This window comes from Labrus bergylta, chromosome 2 (assembly GCF_963930695.1).
Source record: "Labrus bergylta chromosome 2, fLabBer1.1, whole genome shotgun sequence".
Lineage (NCBI taxonomy): Eukaryota > Metazoa > Chordata > Actinopteri > Labriformes > Labridae > Labrus > Labrus bergylta.
Window position 1 is genome coordinate 30,896,257 of NC_089196.1, and position 19,872 is coordinate 30,916,128.

Sequence of the window (19,872 nt, forward strand, 5' to 3'; positions counted from 1 at the left end):
TTGTTGTATTTTCTTATTTGTTGTTGTGTTTTGTGATTTGTTGTTGTTTTGTGATTTGTTGTTGTATTTTCTTATTTGTCGTTGTGTTTTGTGATTTGTTGTTGTGTTTTGTGATTTGTTGTTGTATTTTCTTATTTGTTGTTGTGTTTTGTGATTTGTTGTTGTATTTTCTTATTTATCGTTGTGTTTTGTGATTTGTTGTTGTGTTTTGCACTTCAGGGCCACCGTACAATCCGAAGAATTAATTTAAAACCATGGGTAACACTTTAACAACGTCAACAAAATAAAGGTTTTCATTTGATGTAGGTTTAGTAAAAGATGCCTGAAGTTATAAAATTTGATTAAATTGCTTGGCGTCACGTCACAGCAGCAGCAGCAGTCCACCCAGAAGTGAGCTCATCTTCTGATTTTAATCTCAGCTTCATTTCCTGGTTCAGCCTTTTGGCATCACTGCTCTGTTGTTATTGTCAAAGCAGATGCAATCTCCGGATTAAAAAAAAAGAGAGAGAGAGAGAGAGAGAGAGATAATCCTCATGGGTTTTGATTTCATTGAAGTGACGTCACTGTTTACAGCCAGATTGAAGAGCGACCAAACGCACCATAACACCTCCCAGTCAGAGTGAGATGTAATGATGGGAAAGCTGATTTCAATCACTTGACATTTTGAATGTAGGAAAAGATGACATCCGTGTGGGAGAATGTCGGTGGCTCAGCAGACACAGGGATGATGATGATGATGATGATGATGGTTGCCTCCACCTTGGGGGAGGAACCTTGGACGTAACGCAGCGCAAACACACACTCGCTTTGCATTCGCTCTTCCTCCTTCAGCAGCGCTGCGTCTCCAGCATTAATGCAGCCGCAGCCGGGAGATGCTTCACACATGTAACCTCAGCTGGAGATAAAGAGGAAAAACTCACACATCCTGTGGAGCGTTTTATTTGTTCCTTTGCTGAATCCGTCGCTGTGAAAACTCTCGAGGATGAACAGTATGAAACATGTGCCCACTCGGGTGAAAAGCAGGCGGACTGAGGCCAACCTGGGAGCTGAGAGGGAGCATTTTGACAAACAGCAGGTGATTTTCAGAGACACTTAATTATCACTGTGGGATGAAATGCTTAGTCAGGCCTGCTGTGGTTGTGCTGCTGGGTGCCTGTAGATGTGTTTGCGTGTGTATGTTGGCCGGAGTGTAAGCCTACATACCGCATAGGCCAAATTTCCACCTGACTAATTGAACCGGTGTTTCGCTCCAACGTGTGACCGTGTTAACTGGTGACTTTCAGCTGTGGGTCGTCGAAGTTAAAAAAAAAAAACTCCCCCCCCCGATACAAACGAAACAAGTCTTTGTGTGTGACTATTTACTTAGTTTTAACATGGCAGTGATTAAAAATATAGCTAGGCTACTCATCTGACATGTCTATGATGGAAAACAAACAGGCTTTCATTATGACTCTTTTCGGTTTTCACGGTTATTGTAACTATGACAACCAAAGTCGAATTCGGCTGAAAGTCACCATTTAACAGGGTCGCTAGTGAAAGCGAAACACCTGGGTGAAAAATTGTTTAAAGCTCCTCTGTTGAACTTTTTGCTGTTATCGATTATGGCGCCCCATGTGGACAAAGTGTTACCTCTTTTGTCTTTTAGAAATAATAATCATCTTTTAGTTATAAAGTGGGTTCAATATTAGGCATAATGAGGTAAAAAAGCCTAAATGTGTGATATAGATGCTACGTGTCTGTGCATCAGAAACACCATGCCTTGAACTTAAACACATTTAATCACTCATTTTTAAAACTTAAAATTGGCTTTATCTGGGGAAATTAGTCAATACGGCTATAGAGACCAACGTTTGTGTAAATCTAGATTCCAAGAGCTCTATCTATTTTTAGTGTAACAGTCAATCCTCTGTGTAGTCACACCATTCATACCTTACTGCATTGTGTCCATTTGTATCGTGCTGATCAAGTCCTTCCTGTTTGACCACCTTTGCAGACATTCTTCTTTCCTGGATTAAACTCTTTTGGTTGGATAAAGAGCTTTCATTTTGGGATTTTTTACCCTTTTGGTGTACTATCAAATGTCATTCAGTTGCCTTTGAATGTGTGAACTAAAGGCATAGTTGAGGTGTTGTGTGGTTTTGGCTTTTCCCTCACTGCAGTCATCCAAGTAAACTATGCACTTTTACCACAATGATACACAGGATGCAGGCTTTGAGGTTGACTGGATTGTTGAGGGAAAGCTTGAATCTGTTGAAGACGATCAGCCTGTCATGGAGCTGCTGTTTGAAATGAAACACACACACACACACACACACACACACACACACACACACACACACACACACACACACACACACACACACACACGACACACACACGACACACCCCACTTTGACTTGGAAACCTGAGACTCAGACGAGGTTGAGTAACTAAGCAAACTGTTAAACAGCTGCCTGGGAGTTCACACACACACACACACACACACACACACACCGCACGTTCATTATTTTGTTATCTAAGAAGGGCAGAGCTTTTTGCATCGCTTGCACATTTGTTTTTGAAGCAGGTGGAAAGAAGCAGGAGCTGTGGCGTTTCAAACCTGGCTTTTTCTGTCCTCTTCTGTAAATTAGAACAGTAAATGGCTCCAAGTCAGCACAGTTTGGGTTTCAACACTCGCCATTGTTGCCTCAATAGTTCACCATGCTGTGTGACGAATGTTTCACGGGGCATTTTGTGTGTGAAGGACAAGTGTTGGCGCGTATTCAGAAAGAAGCTAACCTAGTTGGATGAACTGCTTTGAGTGGTTGTTCTTGTTAATATGAATGACCGGTGCAGTGTGCTCAGCTGGAAGCTTTCACTGGGAAACATGCAAATAAAGTGGGCAGTGTAAGGAAGAATCCTGGCTTCTGATTGGCTACTTTCAAACATAAGAGCAGAAGCTTTATTGTACGCAGCATATCACTTCAAGAAAAGATGGGAAACAAGATCTCAGGTTTCCCTTTTACACCGTTTACACAGTTTAACACTAATATCTATATTAATCAAATTTAGAATCACTGATTATATATTTCTGTCTTATTGGCCATATTTACCTAGCAACCACTTTTTGTGATGTCATGTTCAGGATGCAAAATTTAAATTAGATTAAAATGTTGTTCAGCTGTTTAAAGGAAGAATAATTTCTTCTTTTTTCACATCTGAATTTGCACCAATTAACTCGAGTGTTGCAGATTGCTAGTTTGAGTTTTATTTGACTGAATTAAAAGGGTGTAAAAACATGGCCATTAAGACCAGACATCCATCCAATAGAGAAAAAAGTACATGCTGAGGGGTGAGGATAGCCTCTCGTGGTTAGTGCGTGTGCCCCATGTACAGAGGCTAATGTCCTTGAAAGTGGGCAGCCCGGGTTAGAATCCGACCTGTGGCTCCTGTCCCGCATGTCATTCCCCGCTCTCTCTCTCACCCTGATTTCTGACTCTGTCCTCTGTCCTGTCTTTAAATGAAAACATAAAAATATTTAAAAATATATATTTTTTAACAAACGGAGCTCCAGCATGAAACCAAAACAACTTGCGCTGCATTGTTGTGTTAGCATGCTAATGCTAGCGATCTTTATTATGCTGGTATCTTCACACTGCATGTAAATTTACCTGAAATGAGCGTGATCTAGAAACACAGTTAAGCAGTGAGTACAGTATGTTATTCTTCTTTTCTCTAGTCCCTCAATTAAACAACTTTTATACACGAGGGGAGGAGTCAGTAGGCTGTCCTGGCGATGTAAACAAAGTGAAGATAGGACTCTGAAAACATCACAGACAGTGGGACTCGGGTGTTACACCCATTGTAGACAGTCATGACTCACAGAGTTATTTTCAGAGGATATACTTGATTTCTATTATATTTAAGGGTGAAAAATCACAAAGAAAGACTTTAAGTCATCTTCCTTTTTATTACGATGAATTCAGACGGCTGCGATGTGTTTGTTGCGAGTGCTCATGTTACAATAGTGATGAAATTGTGATTCATTTTGCAGCCCTACTTCAGAGGGCTACATGTGACTTTAAAGCTCTGAGTACCTTTTAAAGCCTTTTCACATAAGATACAGTAAATAATACAAACCAGTTTTTAACATTCTCTGGAGTCTACAGTAGTAGTATCTGTAGTTTTACTAAAGTAAAGTATGCATACTTTAGTATGGTAGTACTATAGTGGATGTGGAGATTGAGTAATCAAACCTGCTGATTAAAACAGCAAACATGCGACTAACTAAAATGAATTAATCCTCGACTGTAGTTTGTTATTTCTTAACATTCCTGGTAGTGTCTCAGTTCTGCTGATTCATCCAGCACGCTGACTGAACTCTTCTCCTGCTCGTCACTCTCTCCTGTGTCCGCTGCTCTTTATGTCGACCTCGATACCAAGGTGAAACGTCTCACACAGCGTCCAGTGTGTGTGTGTGTGTGTGTGTGTTTGTGTAGTGTTTGCGTAGTGTTTGCTTTCGCTCGCTCATGCTGCCTGAGTGAGCGCCCATGAGAGATGGAGGGGGGATGGGAGGACCGGAGGGTAAACACAGAAAGCTACTGAGTGGGAGTAGACGGGGAATTAAAAGCACTTTGGTTATGATCGTTTAACCGGCTAATAAAGAGAACGTTGTTTTAACACTTTTTTTTTTTCTGCCTCAAACGACAGCAAACCCTCATGATGACATTTCTTTTAGAGTCTTCACTCAACTTAAAGTTCACGTTATTCCCATGAATTATTTACACAACATGTTCTCATGGTGTCCCTGTATTTTCACTGACAATAGACCCCCATCAGAAGATGCTATCACGGTTTAATCAAATTCCAATACAAAGGCTTTGGAGCGGACATTTTTGTGCCCTGGCTCATCCAACATCTCATAATTATGAACATCATGTGAATCACAAGCTAACTGACCGGCGCTTTAATTGGGCTAACAAGGAATCTGGTGACTGGAAACAGTTCATCTTTTGTTGAGTATTTCCCTAAATGTCTTTATTTAATCAGATATAAAAGCGAGCCACGAATTCATATCAAGAAAATATCTAAATATGTGAAGTTAGCTTTCATTTACCCTCCTGTATGTCTGTTTAATCTAACTGTGTTGTTGCACCTTGAAAGCTCAAACTTTTTTGATTCTCTTTATGAGGGGCTGTGGCTCAGTGGTAGAGTAGACACTTCGGGCGCAGTCACACTGGCCATCCGACTCGACTGTGCGTATTCTCTCTCTCTCGCTCTCGCTCTCTCTCTCTCTCTCTCGTCCGCCTGTTTGTCAACTGAGCACGCTTCATAATAACATAAAGCATGCATGCGTTGTATTACGACGTTATGTACTCGAGGTAATCGTGCTTAAGGATAGTCCAGTGCAGTGTGACTGCGGGCCGCGCCGGCCAGCGTGGGAGTGGCGCAGCGGGGGACCAATCGTTGCTTGAGTACGGCACGGTACGGATGTCCAGTGTGACCGCGCCCTCAGGCACGATTGTTTCTTGCCGTATCTGAGCCAGTTGCTCCCCCCTCCCCCTCCCCCTGCTGGTCTACGTTCACATTAGAAACATCGCTCCGTACCCGAGTCGAGTACACAGTCTGATACAGCAGGTGGCAGTATGCACATAGTTGGTTTGCAAATCTGCCAAAAAAGCAAAAAGAAGAAGGAATAACCGTGGCAACCACTCACACATCCATCCTGCTAACTTTGGATGTTTTTGTTGTTTCTGAGGCGTTAACGACCCTCTTCCTGCTTCCAGATACGACAGTTTTCTTTAAGCGTCAGGAGCCGTTAAGAATTACGCCATGTAGCGACTACTTCCTTGTTTGAGCACGATTAGGTTAACAACTCCGACGGTACATTTGTGTTCACACTGCTCTGATGAACTGGACTTTGGGGGGTCAAGCGTACTCTGATCCGTTCCCTATAGTCCATAATGTGAAACCACCCATTGTCAGCGTGTGAATATTGATGAATGGATTAGTTAACACTGATGGAGACTTTACATGGCAGCTTCTGACCTCAGTGAGTGAATGGGTAGGTGTGACCTGTTGTATTAAAATGCTTTGAACACTAGAAAAGCCCCATACAGTCTCAAGTTAATTTACCATTTGATGGAGTATTTATGTTATATCTGTGTTGTCGTATTTGTCTGTCACTCAATCGGTCGTCTTAGCCTCCCAGTCTTCAGGTTTGTTGTTGACAAATATGTGATATAAAAGGTTTGTTTGTTGATTTAGCATGTAGCATACTGTCTTAGCTTCTTTAGCATTAAATCAGTCGGCAAATCTCAGGATCTTTCACTTGCGAAAACAAACAGGAATACGGGGACTGCTTTCTCTTTCCCTGGAGAGTGCTTCTCTATAAATATTACATCTCTAAGAGGTTTTTGTTTGTGTGGAATACAGAGTGCATCACCTTGACCATGTGTAGTGTCCTTCCTGATTAGACAGATGAGAAAGTCAAAGGGAAAGAAGACTGGATATGCGCAGCGTTTGATCATGTTTAGATTGATCGCTTGAGAAAACAAGAGAGGAGAGAGCAACACAAATAGAATTTAATAAAGTACCAAAATAACTGTAAAACAGAGGGAAATGAAATGAAGACAATGTGGAAGTGCAAAGAAAACTGCAGTTCCCTGATTGTCCACCTGAGGCTGACTACAGATCCAAAGAGCTCATTTGTGATTGGTTCACACTGTACAGAGGCGGGGTTTCTTTTAATAACTCATCTGCTTTGAGTGTATGACGGCTAAGAGTTATGTTAATGTTACAAAATAATAAAGAGGCTGATCCGGATCATTTGGCACTTTACATATTCTCAGCTCTCACAGTCTAGCTTTGAAAACTGAACTATAAGAAGTGTTTTCTGTTATTTAATACAAAAGTGGAATTGTTTGTTTCTTCTTTGTGCTATATGTTAGCTACCTCACCTTGTGTGTTAGTGAGCTGTGGTGGTTAAGTCTGTTTGTGTCCCTGTCAGCCAGATCCCCTGCAGCAGTCTGCTGAATTAAGCTGATAAGGAGCCGCTGTAAGTGCTCTTGTCTTGGTGCATTATGTCCGACGGGAAGCAGCTCAGGTGTGTAGCGTTGAAGCCTCCACCTTAACTCCAAACTCTTGTCACAGCGGGATTTTGAACGCACGTGAGAGCGCTGGTGAAACGCGGCGATGACGAGGTGAACAGAGAGGTTTGGGAGCAAGGACTGTGGAGCGGGTGTGTGTGTGTGTGTGTGTGTGCGTGTGTGTGTGCGTGTGTGTGGATACAGTAATGCTCACTGGCAGTACACCTTATGGCGGGCCTGAGGGATTAGTCCAAGCTTTGCCCCCCTCCCCTCTCTCACTTCTCCTCTCTCACTGCTGCTCGGGGATTTACCGACGCTTGAACCAGATGCAGCATTAACTTGTCCGGCTGCCACACGGTCGACGCTGTCAGCATGTCTGAAAAGCTTCGGAGGAAATTCTCAATCTCTGTTAGTATGCAAACTTTTGGATTTTACCTTTTTTGACCACGGCGCAAAGGAGATGGTATCAGAGTGTGTTTGTGTGACCCTGTGTGTAGGTAGTGGGAGCCATGATAGTGAGACGGCGTGTTGTGTACGAGCAGAGATTTAAAGAATTATCAAAGAAAAATAGAAGTTAGATCAACAAGCTGACTCGTAACATTTAGCGGATTGACAAATCTGACGCAGAATTGCACAAAACAAACTTTCACCGGTTGCTGAACCTTTAAAATACAGTTTGCATTTTGAGTAATCTTAAAATCCCGAGCAGTTATAATCTAGCTTTTTAATGGAAATGCGACAAAGACAGTATAATTACAGTCTAATTTTTCCAATTCATATTTTATCTCACAGGCTTCACTAACTTCATTGTGATATTTAGTCAGACTCATTTGGTTCTTAATCATTTAATTCAATTAAGTACATGTACGTTAAGTAAGTCTGACCTTGAATGGTTGGTTAAAATTTGCATTTCCCAGTCAAACAACTTGATTTGTCTCAAATACAGACGCCCGTACCCGTGAGATACCCACTGCATGTGTAGTGTTGGGGAGAAACGTTGGGATGATTCTCGGGGCCCTTGACTGATGGGGGGCCTTAAAGATCATCATGTCTCAATTTCTAAAAAAAAAAAGAGATAAGAGAAGGCAAAGATGCGCCAACAGTGTGACATCTAATCTCTACTTTTAGCAGCTCATTTGGAAGCAGAATGCTGCAGTGAGTTATATTTTTCGGGTTGGTTCGAGGTTGTGAAGTGGTGGGCCCAATGTGATATTTTTCTCAGAGATTAATTTGTGGGCTTGTAATAACTTGTTATTAGACGAACAGGACAGTGGATGGAGTCCACAGCCTCTGTACATGGGAAATAGTAAACAGACTTTTTCTTTTTTTATTTAACCAGGTTGGTCCCATTGAGATTTAAAAACCTGTTTTTCAAGGGAGACCTAGCCAAAACAGGCAGCAGCAAAAACACAAACTTACAGACGGAAATACAACAAGAGACACAGTTTACAATTTGCAAAGCACAACATTTTGGATTGAAATAGAAACATATGAGTCATATCTGGGAATCAGTTGTTCAAACAGCCGAGCTAAAACATCGACATCCTATAGAATCTGCTTCCATGTCTTTCATTTTAGATTTAAAAACATTTAAGGACACCAGCTCCTTGAGCTTTAAGTCATTCTGCAACAGATTCCAGGCTGAGGGTGCAAAGTATCCAAAAGCCCTTGGGCTTTCTGTCTGAGTGTTTGGGACAGAGACAGGGACTTGAGCTTGTATAGTTCTTCTCTAGTCTTTTGACTACTGAAAGCACTTTTTACACCGCAGGTCTCCCCTACACATTCACACACTGATGGTAGAGGCTGCTGTGTGAAGAGACCGTCAGTATTAACTCATCCCATTCATAAACATCCACACGGTGCTGACGCGACAGCGGGAGCAACTTGGGGTTAAGTGTCTTTCACAAAGACACATCGACATGTAGCTGCAGGAGCTGGGCATCAAACCCCAGACCCTCTGATTGAGAGACTAAAGACCCTTACCACTGAGCCACAGCCACCCCACAGGGCGTGCAAACTAGCCTCCAGTGCTTCGGTGCCCCCACTGTAATTTTTTGCAATGGTGCCAAAAATCCGAGTTGGCACCTGTGTGAACATAATGCCACGGTACAGCCATGATCAGTGATTTATACCAAGACAGTCATATAAATCAATCAGTCATTCTCAATAAAGACCGTGCGCTGTTTTAAGAGGCAGAAACCTCGAGCAGAACCAGAACCATGATGAACAGATAACTGAGACGTGCTGGAGTTGGCAGGTGGGACAGAGGGAGATGCAGAAAGAAAGTCAGACATGGAGACAAATAAACAACAAAAACAACAATAAAACATCATGATATCTGAATACCTAAAGAACATAAAGCGCTCCTAAAAAGGTGAAGAGCAGGATTAAAGTATTTATTCATTTTAATCTGGTGTGTTTACCTCTCATCACGCTTCAACTTCTTCTCACACTGTCCTGCTGACTACTTCTTCTACTTTTATCCTGCTGTCCTCTTCTTCTACTACCTTTTATCCTGCTGTCTTCTTCTTCTTCTACTTTTATCTTGTTCTCTTCTTCCACTACCTTTTATCCTGCTGTCCTCTTAGTATTTGGCTCCTTAACATCTGTTCATGTCACCTTCACTCATATCATAAGTGCCACCATGAGGAGTCATGAAGTAGTGATGTGCAGTTTCCAGGGAAATCTTTTTAGAGTTCTGTATTCTCTTCATTCAATTCTCAATATTTGGCACCGTCAATTCCATTATTGTATCATGCAAGCCAGAACCATCATATATTGCCTCATCGATATTTTGAGGAATATGTTGACTAATTTCCGAGGTTGTCCTGAGCATGGGAATGTAGGTCTTTATCTGAGAGCTCCATAAGGTGACACTGTAAATGGCTATTGTTTGAAATACAGCACGCACTCCGCCGATCATGTGCTTTATAAACTGTTTGCAGTATTTGGTCACCTTCACTCTTTGTCCTGCCATCGACTTCTTCCTCCGTCCTCCCTCCTCGCTCTCTCCCTGCGCTCTGACTGACAGGCATCCTGAATGTACCCCGAGCGTCTCCCTGCAGCCTTCCCTGCTCAGCGGCCATCTGTTGAGGCCTCAGTGCCAGCCTCTGTGTGCCAGAGCCCGCGCCCCCATCCAACCCAATCTTCTCCCCCAGCTGTCGGCCTTCCTCCTCCAAACAAACCCCTCATTGTCACACAGGCCTGCGTGCTCGCCCACCGCACTCGCCCTGAGTAAACGAGGAACGAGCAGTTCATTTGCGTCAGAAGCAGGCGGAGGGGGGGTTGGTCTTCTATTAACCAGCAAACCCCTCTCTCACTTTGAACGCCACAGTAGCCCTTCTGTGCTCTGTTGCATGGCCAAGTTTGTTTTAGTGGTTATGTGTGTGTGGGAACGAGAGCGGGTGGTTACTCCAGGTTTCTGTTGTGTATTTAGGGACTTTTGTGGGATTAGCTTTCCCTGCTAGTGATATGTGATTACGTTTCAAAGATGTGACATGGGGTCTAAAGAGGTGAACACAACACAAGACAATCAGGCCGATGTATGATGCATGATTCTCCTCAAAGACAAAACCAAGCAGAGTCATGATTTCCTGACAGTTCTGAAGATTATCTTGGATTTTCCTGTGATGTGAGGACTTTTATGGTGTCTTGTGTTGTGGCTGCGCCGATCTCAAAATGCATAAATTCAACTTATTTAATATTTACTTTGATCTCAGAGTCGCCGGTAGGGTGGTTGTTTGTGCACCCCATGTTTGGAGGCTGTCTTTCCCGCATGTCCTTCCCTGCTCTCTCTTTCTCTCTGATTTCTGACTCTATCCACTGTCCTATCTCTACAATTAAGGCACAAAAAGCCCCTGCCTTCCGCCCAAAACAGAGTTATTATTATTAATATTGACTGCTGAGTGTGAATGAAATAATAGCCAGTTGGAAAGCGAGCTGACTGAAGGAAGACGCTCCAGCTTGTGTTTGCAGCCCATTTTCACCCAGTCTCCATGACTTTATCCATAATTTTATTTTCTACTTTTTTATGTTAATCCTCAGTAAAACAAGTACTCAAACTATGGCCAATCCTTCCTACCTGCTGCCCACCATCTTTGTTTAGTTGTGAGAAATGTTGCAAGATTTCCATTGGTTAGTCAGGACTCTGTTGGTGGATGAATCTGTGTTGTGCTGTTTGTTTCTGTCCACAAACTACAACAACATTATTTGTCTTTGAGTGTGGAGTCTCACGTTTTAAACATCTATTAAAGCCTGGCTCACGCTGTGCGATTTCCCCCCCGATTGTATAAAAGTCGGGGTGGCATGTCAGCTCGCACTGAATCGTTTACGACGCCCGACCAGACCATGAGATCGACGTGCTCACACCGTACGACCCGATTGTCGGGCACGGCCGGAGAGCTCACACTGTACGAGTGAAATCGGGACGGAGCGTTGACAATTGTTAATAAAGTTTCATTTGAAAAAAACAAAGGATGACGGTCAGTGAAAGAGAAGGAAGTGGAAGTTGTTGTAGGATATAGAAAAGTTGATACAATCGTAGATATATGGAGACTGTTTCAGAAAAGTGCTGCACTGATGATCTGTACAGAAAAGTGAAAAAAAAAACAAAAAAAAAAAACGCCAGGTTGCGTCCTGCTGCTGGTCGCCATGACTACAGTCCTCCCTTGTCTCTGGTGATTATATTGTAGTCACACATGACTTCTGCCGGACCCTTTTCATGACATAATCCTCAAGATTTTAAATTCTAAATATTAAACATGTTTGAAATAAATCGATGGAGAATCTGAGCAGAGAATCGGGTCCGAGCAGCCTCGAGTCAGGAGCGACCCTGAGATTGTCGGGAAGGAAGAATCGGAGCTCAAATCGGCCCGATTATCCTGCAGTGTGAGCCAGACTTCAGAGAATGTAAAATAAATCAAAATTCAAGCCTACGTTTTGAGGCTGCTATCAAAGAACCAGACTTCTCTTAGATATCATGATGTCAAGTTTCATGCCAGAAGAGACTTAAGCCATATTCACACATGCACAAAACTCCTGAAAACTTACTGCATGTGTGAACACAAACTGATTTTTCACTCTGACCTTATCCAGACTTCTGCCAGGCCTCTGGTAAACATTGAGTCGATGTGTAAACACAGCAGGAAATTCAACAGGAAGCAGGCAGGGGTGATGACGTTTATATCCTGCAACTAGTGCTTTGTTTTTCTGTTAATTAAGATCCCTGTTCTTCAAGACACCACCCCCCCCTCCCCCCCCATCTTAGGTTTATACTGTAAAGACATCCAATTGCACAAAGCATTAATATAAATGCAAAAACAGTCATCATACAGTAGGGTCAGACTCTTGTTTCTTCTTCGTCTGCCATCTTGGAGATTTTATCACAGTTACAGTGACTTCTTCCACAGCGTCTTTTATACGTCATGTCTCGCCTCCAGAGATTGTGAATATCTCCCGCTGTGAGGGACGTGTGTGTGTGGAGGAGGAACTCTGGGAACATTTTCAGAGGCTGGTGGTTTTGAAAGCTCGGGTCAAAAAAAGAGCTTTACAGTTCTGAAATAGAATCTGAGATTGAAGATGTTGCTGCTGTTAGTGCTGAAACTGTACGCTGGATTAATGTCTTATGTAATACTGATGCTGACACAATGAGGTCAAACAGATGTATTAAAGGAGACGGGGCACTTGAGAAAACATGGTTGTTTTATTTACATCTTACTTTTTCCTGTTTTGGTGCGGATAAGAATATATTTTTTTAACAATATTAGTTGAATATTTCTTTTGAATAATCAAGGCTGAGCATCATGGGGAGGTCAGCAGTGAGATTTCTTTGTTCCTGAACGGCGCCTGTCTAAAGGTTTTTACAGAAACAAACTAGCAGGTGTGGTTGATTGAAACCCCTCAGTAGGACAGAGGTCTGTACAGTTTAAGGTTTTCCCTGACTGAATATTTTTAGCACACTTCCTTCCAACAAAACAAAACACAGCACCCTTTTGAGACCCAAGGCGGGGCACTCTAAACAGTTTTTTTAAGCTGCAGAGTCTGACCTTCCAACTCAAAGTCTTTACACCTCAACTTTTCAACAGTCACAATAAGGACGCTCCAATCGTAACATATTTATATATACATACTTTAAATGTGATTTTTCACACTTAAATGTAATATAAATCAAGTATATCCTCTGAAAATAACTCTGTGAGTCATGACTGTCTACAATGGGTGTAACACCCGAGTCCCACTGTCTGTGATGTTTTCAGAGTTTTCAGAGTCCTATCTTCACTTTGTTTACATCGCCCGGACGGCCGGCTGACTCCTCCCCTCGTGTATAAAAGTTGTTTAATTGAAGGACTAGAGAAAAGAAGAATAACATACTGTACTCACTGCTTAACTGTGTTTCTAGATCACGCTCATTTCAGGTAAATTTACATGCAGTGTGAAGATACCAGCATAATAAAGATCGCTAGCATTAGCATGCTAACACAACAATGCAGCGCGAGTTGTTTTGGTTTCATGCTGGTGCTCAAGGGCGACATCTGCTGGATCAAAAAATTGCATATAAAGCCTTTAAGTTCGTCTCCTTATTTTCTGAATGTTCAGTGATACATTTTCCTTCTGTGAGCTTTAGTTTGTTTCTTTTGTGCGATGTTTTTTCTTTGTAGGGGAAATTTAAAAAAGAGCGCTCTGGTGCTCCGTGGTGTTCTGTACCTGAGCTTCTTTGAAATAGCTGAATGTTGATGGGGATCCAGCAGCAGTTCAGAGATCCAGACTCCAGACTGTGTTTGTGTGTCGCTCCCTTCCTGCTCCTTTTTCAGCCACACTTGTTTTACCTGCTCAGCCGGTTACAGATCTCTGTGTGTGTGTCTTGTGCCTCAGGTGACGATCACTCTCTGTTAGACTCTGTTTTTAAAACTTGCTAACTTTTTTCATTCATCACCTTATGACCTGAACTCACATTAAGCTGCATTTACGACACATTCATTTGACTTTTCCACACAGATGATTCGATAGGCGGTTAGCCCGAGTTGTTGACTCAATCACAGTCATAAAGCTGACTCTTCCTGGGTCAGGAGAAATCCATCTTATCACAAGATGAGAGCTGACAGTCAGTCTGTGCAGCAGAGAGAGAGTGAACAGAGTCATTGTTTCTGAGTCATTCTGCTCATTCCAGTGCAGCGTGTTATCTTCTCTTTGACTTCTCATGTTTGTTTGTAACGTCTATTTTTAAAGCCTACAAGTTTACGGCTGTGTGGGTGAAGAACTGAAGACGTCCAAGTCCAAAGATTAACTCTTCTTCTTTTCTCCTTTTCTTTCAGCTGAGCAGCATCAGCAAAGCCATCAACTCGACTGAGACGCCTGTGAAGGAGAAACATGCACGACGTATCCTTAAAAAAAAAAAAAGGAAAAAAAAAAGAATCCCACTGCTGATGATTGATGGAGCTGATGGTTGTCATGGGTTCGTACCTTTGCATGACAACCTGTAAGCTCGTTCATATTTCAATTACTCTTTTTAGACAGAGAAGGTTGATATCTTTTGTCTTTATCTCTTTGTCAGTACGGCTGGGAAACGTTATCGAGATCAAAATGTTCATTTCAGTCGGTATCGATAACGACAAATGTTCATGAGTTTTGCTCCTGAGTGAAAGTTGAAGAAACCAGATGGTTAATTGTCAGAAGAAGACAAACTCTACTTGAACAGAGGAACATTTCACCATCATAAGCTCAGTGCACGGTGCTGGAAAACGCTGATATGACAGTTTGCTGCTGGGCAGTAACACTTACTGGCAATATCCGGTGATATTGTTTTAAATGGTGCAAAAGTTTTGTGGTGTTGCCCGTTTTAGCTGCGCTCGTCTTCAGCACAGTTAACAGAGCACTTCTGTTTTTTGTTTTTTTGTCAGACTGTAAAAATATCTAAAATACCTCTAAACTCCTGAAGGTGATCGGCTTTTATGGTCGGCTATGTTTTCTCCTGTGTGTGTTGCTATCGCTCATTTCAGCTGTGTTTCCATTCCACTCCAAACATCCGTTGGCCTGCCATATCGCTGCGACACGATTGGCTGTTCATCATCTTTTTTTGTCTCTTTAATGTCGGGTGGCAACTAGCATTTAAGTCGCATTAGCGCCCCCTTTTCCAACGTTTTTGTGGTTATTTAAATCTATGAAACTTTTCTTAAGAACACTTGTTATATTTATATTGAGAAAAACACATCGCGGTAAATGTTGTTATCGCTTCATCACCCAGGCGTACTTGTCAATACAGTTAAGGAGCGCAATTATATGATCATGAAACAGCACTTTAGGAGATGTTAATGTTAATATTTGATGTATTTTGGAGCAGGATATTGGTGCCTAAAGGAAATGTAGAGTCCAGGGAGACAAAGGCCGATTTTATTTAATGCAAATATAAAACAGGGTAATGATGAAGAGTTGCCAAAGGTGGATAAAGTAATGTCATACAAGAGATAAAAACTCAAACACTTCCTGGACACTGAGCTTTCATTTCCTCCATCAGCTCTTTGTGAGTGTGTGCTTCCTTAACAGAACATCAGGAATCATCCTGGGGACTCACAGGGAGAAGGGAGCATACACCTTCTGGTCCTACGCTCTGGGCTTCCCTCTCGCCAGCAGCTCCATCCTCAGCTGGAAGTTCTGCCACGTACTGCACAAAGTCCTGCGGGACGGCCACCGCAACGTAAGACCCCCGAGAGACCCTCAGTCACTGCCCTTTTCCATTCTGTGTTACCGTGATGATATTTTAAGTTGAGGTGTTGTTGGGTTGTCAACGAGTGGAAAGCTGATGTATCACCAGTTCAACTTAAAGCTGGGAAATATAACATTTCTGAATTAGAAAAAAACTACAAATCAGTCCCTGCAGGAAGTTGCAATGTCAGCAAAATCATGCACATTTGACCAATCCTCTGTTTTTGTGACCTTGCCTTAAAGGCTGCTGCAATATCAGGCACTTACTGCCACAACAATTCCTGGAAAAGTCCACAAAATCCAGGAGGCTTTGTAATATTATGTCTCATTACACATTGAACATTGCTTCATTTTTATTTGCACTGTAAGGATGTGTCCTAAAGGAGAAATCTTTTTCCAGTTCAGGTTAATTGATTTGTGCCCGTAGGTAAATTTGGTCACAGTAAGAGAGTCACTTAATACAACACAGACATAAAACATACAAAGACTAAATGCACAGTTAATTTCTTAGTGTAACCACAGCCTTTTGTTTTCCTGGTGAATCTGCAGCGATTGGAAGTTGTTACTTGAGTTATTTATTGACGCTGTCCGCCTGCACAGGTCCTCCAAGACTGCATGAGACATCACAGCTCTCTTGTTGAAATTGGGCAGCTATGGGTGAGTCATTGCATCATTTTTTTATTTGCTACTGATTATTTTTAAATGTTTGAATTAATGTGCAAAAAAAATAAAATAATGGTGCATTTGTTGTTAACTTGGACGTCCTGTTAGAGGTTATTCATGTCACTTCAGGAAGGCAAAATGGAAGCTATAACTTGATGACATCAGTATTTAAAAACTGTTTGTTAATGTCATTTTTCTCTCGTCCGCTCCTCTGCAGAGCAACCTCCACGACAGATACGGACAGCTGGTGGCTCTGTACACCAAGCTGCTCTGCACTAAAATGGAGTTTCATGTGAAGGTAAGAACGTCTTCTCTGATGTCTCGCACCAGATGAACTGTTCAAAGGAGCCCCATGGATTAGAGCATGCTGACCTTACTGGATTAGTAATGATGTATTCTCTACACACATGTTAAATTAATTAACCCGCAGGCTGCCGTTGATGTTTACATTGCAAGGCTACATCGTTCTTCTTCTCTTTGTTGGATTCTTATCCCAGTTAAACATTCACAATCTGAACACAAGCTCTGTGTTAGTGATGAGCTCTATGCTGGAGGAGTGATTACAGTCACAGGTCACAGTTTATAAACGTCACCGCCTCCTCCCTCTCGCTCGAGATGACGTCTCCTGATTATATCCTGCTGTGTTCTCTCATCAGCTCAACCGGACTTTCTGCGGAAAAATACTAGGGAGGGCGTGCATGAGAAACTCCAGATAAAAAGTCTGAGTGGAAAAATGTGGCTGTTTGCGTTCACACATTCAGCTCTTCCTGAAAATATCAGGAGTGTGAAAGCACGTGTTGAGGGGAGGAGACGAGACTGGGACTAGTGCGATGGTGTTAGTTTTCCAACTTCATGTGCAAATAACTAAGGTCAACATGTCCTGGTATACAGGGTTCCTTTTTAAAAACATGTAATGGATGAAGGAGTGAAATGTGAATGGCGCTTAAACCTCAAATGTGTCTCTCTGCAGCACTCGGAAATCCCACCAAACCTGGAGGTCACGGATGAAGTCCTGGAGCGCACTGCGGGAACAGATGTTAATAATGTGTGAGTGTCTAAACGCTGCAGCAATGAATCTAAATCTCTGTCAGTCATGAGAACATCAGCTGCCATCGGAAAACAAAACCAGGAAGAAAGCGACGAGCCCTGCCTCCTTGTTTAATCTCACAGGGTCACGTCGTCATTGTGTCTCCGTGGGGCCTCTTCTCTGTCTAACCGAGGTATCGACTTCTCCCCCGCAGGTTCCAGCTCACAGTGGAGGTGTTCGATTACTTGGACGCGGAGCTGCGGCTGGCAGAGACAGGTGAAAAACAAAACTCCTCCCACCATGTTCCTTATCCGTCTCTCACAAGGAAGAGAAACCTGAGCTACAGTAGAGCGTTGCTGACATTATCTATTTATGTGCAAAAGCCAGGATGCCTGTTCAGAAATGTCATTGTTAGCAACTCTTGTCCTGCCTGTTTTCACATTCACTAGCCCTCCTACAGGAACATTTTTCACCTCCATGACTTCATGTTTCATCACTTTATCCAGCTTCCTGTGTTTTTAACTGAGGAGGAAATGTCTGTAATTAGATGACATTCAGTTGATTTCCTTGAGTTTAGATGAGATGACGTGCTGCTCTGAGGCCTGCAGGGTGGAGGTCCAGGATCATGTGTCAACACCAATATGCAGCTGAACTCTAAACAGAGTGAACTTTAGTCTAAATGTAGATTTTCTCTCAGTCGCAGAAATATGTTTTTAGAGTCGTTTGCACAAAAATCCTCCGCTCAAAAGGCCTCATTCACAATAATCATTTCGCCACCACAAGTTTTCCCTTTAATTTATTCATGAGAAAGCTCCTTAGAAAAGTCTAAATCAGTGGTTCTCAACTGGTGGTTTGGGACCCAAAAGTGGGACTTTCTGCAGGATGAGAATGTGTGGCTGGAAAAGAAAATACTTTCCAAAAGTCTATGAAGTGCTTTTTTGTTCTGTCACATGTTCTCTACCGCCTGAGGTCCAAACTGCACTTCTATCTTTCATTAGATAAATCTGATTGGTTGAAAAATATTGGATATTTGGGTCGTGATTGTTGGTTAAGGAGTTGTTGGCGGATCCTGAGGCTCGACCAGTTGAGAACCTCTGGTCTTAATCAATACATTCAAAAACTTTAAACTTTAGCTTTAGAGAGCGGCAGGGTAACGTAATGCGAGAAGAAGAACGAGTTTGTTTGATGAAATTGAGCATGAGATTCATTTTCTGTCCCATCTATGACAACATAAAGATGTACTTTTTTAGAAAAGTGTCTTCCATTAACGGTGATTTCTTCTCGTTAGATGGTTATGAACAACCTGAGTTGTGCTTTAGAAGAAGAAACCTTTTTTTTGTGTCAGATTTTATTTTTAAAGCATGCTGGGAGAAAAGACAGAAGACACTATTTAAGACGTAGCTGTGAAAGGAGCGTGCAACTTCGTAATGGTATGAATTTTTGAAGCACTGCAACTGAATTTGTGGTGTCTTATAAACCTGTGAGGGTTAGGCACTTAGTGTGCATGACACATAAATAAAATACAATCGATCAATCTTACTTCCTCTGTGGTTAGCTAGGTGTTCAAGTACCAGAAGAACTAACTGAGTGTTTGTTTGACCTGCAGTAGATCAGACGGTGGCAGTAGTAGTCCTTCATTGGGGTTCTTTACAGTGCGAGTGTTTTAAAGTGTAGATGATATTTTCACCCTGAGTTGCATCTTTCAGGTACCCAGTCAGAAGAGTCACTCAGGGATTCCTAACATCGACCTTTTGCTCCTCTCTGACTTTCTCCACAGTGATGCGACAGCTCAACACATCCATCGCCATCTCCACCCTCACGTCAGGCCAGTGTCGGCTGTCTCCACTCATCCAAGTGATCCAGGACTGCAGTCACCTCTACCACTTCACCGTCAAGCTGCTGTTCAAGCTGCACTCCTGTAAGAACAGTCGTTACTCACTTAAGTGCAGATAACCCTTTAAAGTCTTTCTATGTGATGTTTCACACTTAAATATAATATAAATCAAGTATCTCCTCTGAAAATAACTCTGTGAGTCATGACTGTCTACAATGGGTGTAACACCCGAGTCCCACTGTCTGTGATGTTTTCAGAGTCCTATCTTCAGTTTGTTTACATCGCCAGGACGGCCGGCTGACTCCTCCCCTCGTGTATAAAAGTTGTTTAATTGAGGGACTAGAGAAAAGAAGAATAACATACTGTACTCACTGCTTAACTGTGTTTCTAGATCACGCTCATTTCAGGTAAATTTACATGCAGTGTGAAGATACCAGCATAATAAAGATCACTAGCATTAGCATGCTAACACAACAATGCAGCGCGAGTTGTTTTGGTTTCATGCTGGTGCTCAAGGGCGACATCTGCTGGATCAAAAAATCACATATAAAGCCTTTAAACTCTTTGATTTCATCATTTCTCAA

General features: G+C 42.3%; 1 protein-coding gene across 2 annotated transcripts in view; it reads left to right on the forward strand.

Annotated features, from left to right (window-relative positions):
* Window positions 1–622: 622 nt before the first annotated feature.
* hip1rb (huntingtin interacting protein 1 related b) overlaps window positions 623–19,872 on the forward strand; it is a 35,682-nt gene continuing 16,432 nt past the window's right edge. The window contains exons 1-8 of one of the 2 annotated variants that reach the window (XM_020650707.3): window positions 623–1,075; window positions 14,378–14,441; window positions 15,614–15,756; window positions 16,365–16,421; window positions 16,645–16,725; window positions 17,398–17,474; window positions 17,669–17,730; window positions 19,232–19,372. In XM_020650707.3, the coding sequence (XP_020506363.1) occupies window positions 983–1,075; window positions 14,378–14,441; window positions 15,614–15,756; window positions 16,365–16,421; window positions 16,645–16,725; window positions 17,398–17,474; window positions 17,669–17,730; window positions 19,232–19,372 (718 nt within the window). In that variant the 5' untranslated portion in view covers window positions 623–982. The remainder of the gene's footprint in view (window positions 1,076–14,377; window positions 14,442–15,613; window positions 15,757–16,364; window positions 16,422–16,644; window positions 16,726–17,397; window positions 17,475–17,668; window positions 17,731–19,231; window positions 19,373–19,872) is intronic. The other variant, XM_020650704.3, reaches the window with a different exon arrangement.